Source organism: Dendropsophus ebraccatus, chromosome 9 (assembly GCF_027789765.1).
Source record: "Dendropsophus ebraccatus isolate aDenEbr1 chromosome 9, aDenEbr1.pat, whole genome shotgun sequence".
NCBI classification, from domain to species: Eukaryota; Metazoa; Chordata; class Amphibia; order Anura; family Hylidae; genus Dendropsophus; species Dendropsophus ebraccatus.
The window spans coordinates 73,457,449-73,462,008 of NC_091462.1; the positions used below are offsets into that span (position 1 = coordinate 73,457,449).

The following is a 4,560-nucleotide window of genomic DNA, read 5'->3' on the forward strand; positions in this document are numbered from 1 at the left end:
TATGGATAATCTAACATGATTTGCTAGCAATGTGTATTGCTTACATGTTCAGCATTGCTACCTAAACATCTGAAATAGTATAAGGCTGATGTCCCACATAGAGGTGGATTTAGGAAGCTGTGCAGGCAGTGCAGACAGCAAATATTCTCATAGTTTTTGTGCAACTACTCGTGTTGTAGAAAAATGCAAATGCTTGCCATCCTTGCCACTCTCGCCAGAGAAGCAGGCAGGGAGAGTCGGGGCAGTGGGTACTGTCGCACAATGAAGGGGCATGACCTCTGTGTGTGTTGCATTTATAACAATTTACGCCAGGTTGACTTTTGAATTCCACACAAAACAAAGGCTTACAAATGTGCTATGTGTATTTTAAGCCCACAGAGTCCTGCTGTGGTATATTCCAGCATCTTATTGTCCTGGGCAGCTGACATATACCACAGAAATTTGTTGCATAGGTATAATCCTAGCCTAACTCCCATAGAAGTTAACTGGAGTTGCAGAAACATCTAAGCACCACAAACTACAATGTTTCCACAACTTAGAAGTTCCTGTACCTCTTATCAAAGTCTATTGTAATTCTGGGATCAGTATAAAACAGCCTACCCAGCTAGCCACTTCTGGCCACCACAACTAGGCTAGATGGGTATAGGGGGGCGTTCTAGAAAAACTTTTGGGTCCAACCTCTGATTGCTGGATTCCCTAACCTTTACATATCATTCAGGTTATCACTGTTTAAGGCTGCGTTCACACTACGTATATTTCAGTCAGTATTGTGGTCCTCATATTGCAACCAAAACCAGGAGTGGATTGAAAACACAGAAAGGATCTGTCCACACAATGTTGAAATTGAGTGGATGGCCGCCATATAATGGCAAATATTTGCTGTTATTTTAAAACAACGGCTGTTATATGGAAATAATGGCAGTTATTTACTGTTATATGGCGGCCATCCACTCAGTTTCAACATTGTGTGAACAGATCCTTTCTGTGTTTTTAATCCACTCCTGGTTTTGGTTGCAATATCAGGACCACAATACTGACTGAAATATACGTAGTGTGAACCCAGTTATATATGAAAGTGTTATTTAGTGCATAGGATTTGCCCAGTGAGTGAAGGGCTGATCCAAATTTGGGCAGGACCAGTATAGTATTACAGAGGTTCCTTGGATTACGAGCATAATTCATTCCGGGACGGCGCTTGTAATCCAAATCTACTCTTAAACCAAAGCAAATTTTCCCCATAACAAATCATAGAAATGCAGACAATTGGTTCCACACCCCAAAATTAATGATTTATTATTCTAAATAACATGTAAAACTAATGAAACAAACATTCAGAAACAGCAGAATATGTGATATTATAAGTTACTGTACAGTAATGGAGAGGATGGGAAACAGAAGGGCTGACAGAGACTGCAGGGAGCATGAAGGAATGAGCAGGGCAGATGTGGGCACAGTATAGCAGCACTCTGTCCGGGAAGAGAGGGGTTACAGCTATGAAGAGATTACCTCCACAGTCCTGTCCCCTGATGCAAGCCCCAGCCTGAAGTGGATCTTCTATGATTTGGAAGGTGGGGGAGACTTCCTGGGTCATAGTACAGTGCTGTAGACCCCGCTATGCAGACCATGCCCCTCCTCCAATCGCGCTCCCACCCAGTACAGGAAGCTCTTAAACCAAAGCAATGCTCTTAAACCAAGTCACAATTTTGAAAAACTGTGAGCTCTTAAACCAAAACGCTCTTAAACCAAGGTACCACTGTAGTGCCTTTTTTTTTCTGTACAGTTTTAAATGTATTTTGTTGAATTTGCACTTGTTTTGGTTGTATATTTATGTGATTCTACGTCATATCGTGTGGTTCCCATGAAAAGTGAATTTATATACTATTCTATACTGTAATTTTTCAGTTATTTGTGTATTCATGATTACTTTTAGCAATGTGAAATCACTTACTAGAATGGGAAGCATGTTACTTTTGCAGAACTTTTTTATACCTAATATTAAAAACAAAGCAACTCTAGATTAAAAAGGGATTCTGCCATTTTGAATCTATAGCTTTTATGCGTACCTATGTGCCTCTATGACTATAGACTACAAACAAACCGTCTCATCGTTTCATCCTGCGGTCATGCTCTCTTCTATACCTCCTATATAAATGTATAATAATAGGGACAGTGCATGCCAAATACTAATAAACGCATAATAAGCTCAGAACCACAACCATGTATTTAGTTAAAAATATGTTTTATTTTCCATTTAAAGTCAAAATTATTAGTACAAAACATTGTCATGATTGATTCATTTAGAAATAGCCATGGCTCAGAGCAGCCACCAGGACGTTGATGAACTTCTCCCAGGCAGCCTGGACCTGAGGGGTGAATGCAGATCCCAACTTGGAGGCCAAGACGGTGACCAGAACTTCTCCCAGACGCTGTGGAAGAAGAATACAATAATTAGTGAAAGGCTGGCCAATATTGGGAATATTGGAATTGAACATGGAAACTATGTATTCTGGATATCAAGGTATAGATATTCATTGCTATATTAATCCTAGCTATTTGTGAGAAATGTAAGCTTTTACATTGGGTAAACTAATATGTAGATCCAGTATATATAACGACTGTTTAACTGACTGTGTGAATAGTTTATGAAATGTAAATGTAGTTACGTTTTTTTTTCTTGGTAATAATTTTCTGCACTGAAATCCAATGTATAATAATCCAATGGTTCTGCTTTACCTTGAAGTTCTCAGGGTCCACATTGAGTTCCTGGGCATGGGACCTGCTGAGGTCAGCAAGGTGACCTTTCACATCATCCAGGTGTTGGACAGCACCTCCAATAGCTGTAAGAACCTTCTTGCCATGAGCCTTCACCTTGGCATTGCCAGAGATGGCGGTGACATTGGAGAGGTTTCCAAAGGAGCTGAAGTATCTCTGGGTCCAGGGGTACACGACCAGCAGCCTAATGAGAATGTATACATTAGGTAAAATAGTATTTATTGCCAAAGTTATCCAAATTAATTCTGTCTTGTTTCGTATTATACCTTATCCTAAAAATATTACAAGCAAGCTAAGCCCATATGTAGATTTATGTAGAACGTAATAAAATGTAGCACAGTACAAATCAGATATCTGCATGGCATTACCTTGCCAGGGCATCATGACCATCCTCTTCAATATTAACCTGGGCCCATGTGGAGGTAATGGCGGCTTTCTCCTCAGCAGTCCACTGCACCATCGTTGCTGTTGGGTTGGAGTTTGTTAGAGATGAATCTCTTGCAATCTGTTGTGGATCCTGGACAGTGAGTGTCCTTTATATAGTGACCTTCCTACAGCCCACCCATGTACATTTCTGCTGCGTCATCCTCCAAGTACCGATACAAATGATGACATTGGACAAAGTCGACATTTTATTACTGACCACTGGCCATGAAGATAACAAAACATCCATTCCCTGCACATTTAGCTCAGTATAAGAACATTTCGCTCCCACATGACCAGAATAATGTGATATTCAGTGATGTCTCCTTTTCAATAATCAAGAGAGACTATTTTACAACAATACATTTCCTAACAATGATACAGACCTCCCTACAATTCCTAAGAACTTGGAGACGTATGGAAAAGTAAAAGCCATTAGAGTGATAAGAATAATACCTCAAAGCAAACATCTTAGGGGCATTTGTATCAATAGTTTTTTTTTTTTTTTGGCTAATAATGAGTTTTTGCGCACAGTGTATTTTTTCTTTTTTTGCGCAACATCTATCAAGACAAATTTGACAGATTTCCATGTTTGCCATTACTCATTTTGTGCCAGGAGGGCATGTGGTTTCAGATTAACTACTTTTTTGGGTGATTTATCATGTGCTATTTTTACATTTTTGTGCAGCAGTACTCCACTGCTACCCTAGCAAGCTTTTTTAGCCAAGCTATTTTAGGCAAAAATTAAAAGAATTATCATTGCATCTATGCTTAACCTCTTAAGGACCCATGACATATCTAGTACGTCATGGCGTCCCTAAGGGGGTACAGAGAGGGCTGTACAGTACATCGCACTTCCAGCTGCTATTAGCGTCCAGGGACCATAGCTCTTAGCCGAGAAGGAGCGATCCTCTAAGCTGGCTAATTAACCATTTAAATGGCGTTTAAATGCCATCCCTGGTGGCCAGGTGGGGCAGCGGCTTGGTGTGATGCGATCACTGGAAGCCAATTATTTTGAGGGAAGTTAACATCGATCAATATAGTACATTGATCAATGCAGTACATATTACAGTGGTACCTCGGTTCTCAAACTTAATTGTTTCCGGATGCAGTTTGAGAACCAAGCAGTGTCTTCCCATAGGAAATAATGTAAACGTGTTTAATTGGTTCCAGCACCAACCAATAATTACCTACAATACTCATTTATTACACTGATAAGTGCCCAGTATAATCACTACAGTACTGTACAGAACAGCACTATATTGTGCAGTACATTATACACAAGAAACATTAAACAAAACCAGAAATTATAGTAAAGTAGTCACAAACTCCTCACTCATCTTTTTCTGTATAGAGTCCCCCCCC

At 39.8% G+C, this 4,560-nt stretch overlaps 1 protein-coding gene across 1 annotated transcript; it reads right to left on the bottom strand.

Moving 5' to 3' along the window:
- Window positions 1-2,222: 2,222 nt before the first annotated feature.
- Window positions 2,223-3,302, bottom strand: LOC138802182 (hemoglobin subunit beta-2-like). The gene is made up of 3 exons (XM_069985359.1): window positions 3,141-3,302; window positions 2,734-2,956; window positions 2,223-2,426 (listed from the first exon to the last, which is right to left on the bottom strand). The coding sequence occupies exons 1-3, from the start codon at window positions 3,230-3,232 to the stop codon at window positions 2,298-2,300; spliced, it is 444 nt and encodes a 147-aa protein (XP_069841460.1). The 5' UTR covers window positions 3,233-3,302; the 3' UTR covers window positions 2,223-2,297.
- Between the last annotated feature and the right edge of the window lie 1,258 nt (window positions 3,303-4,560).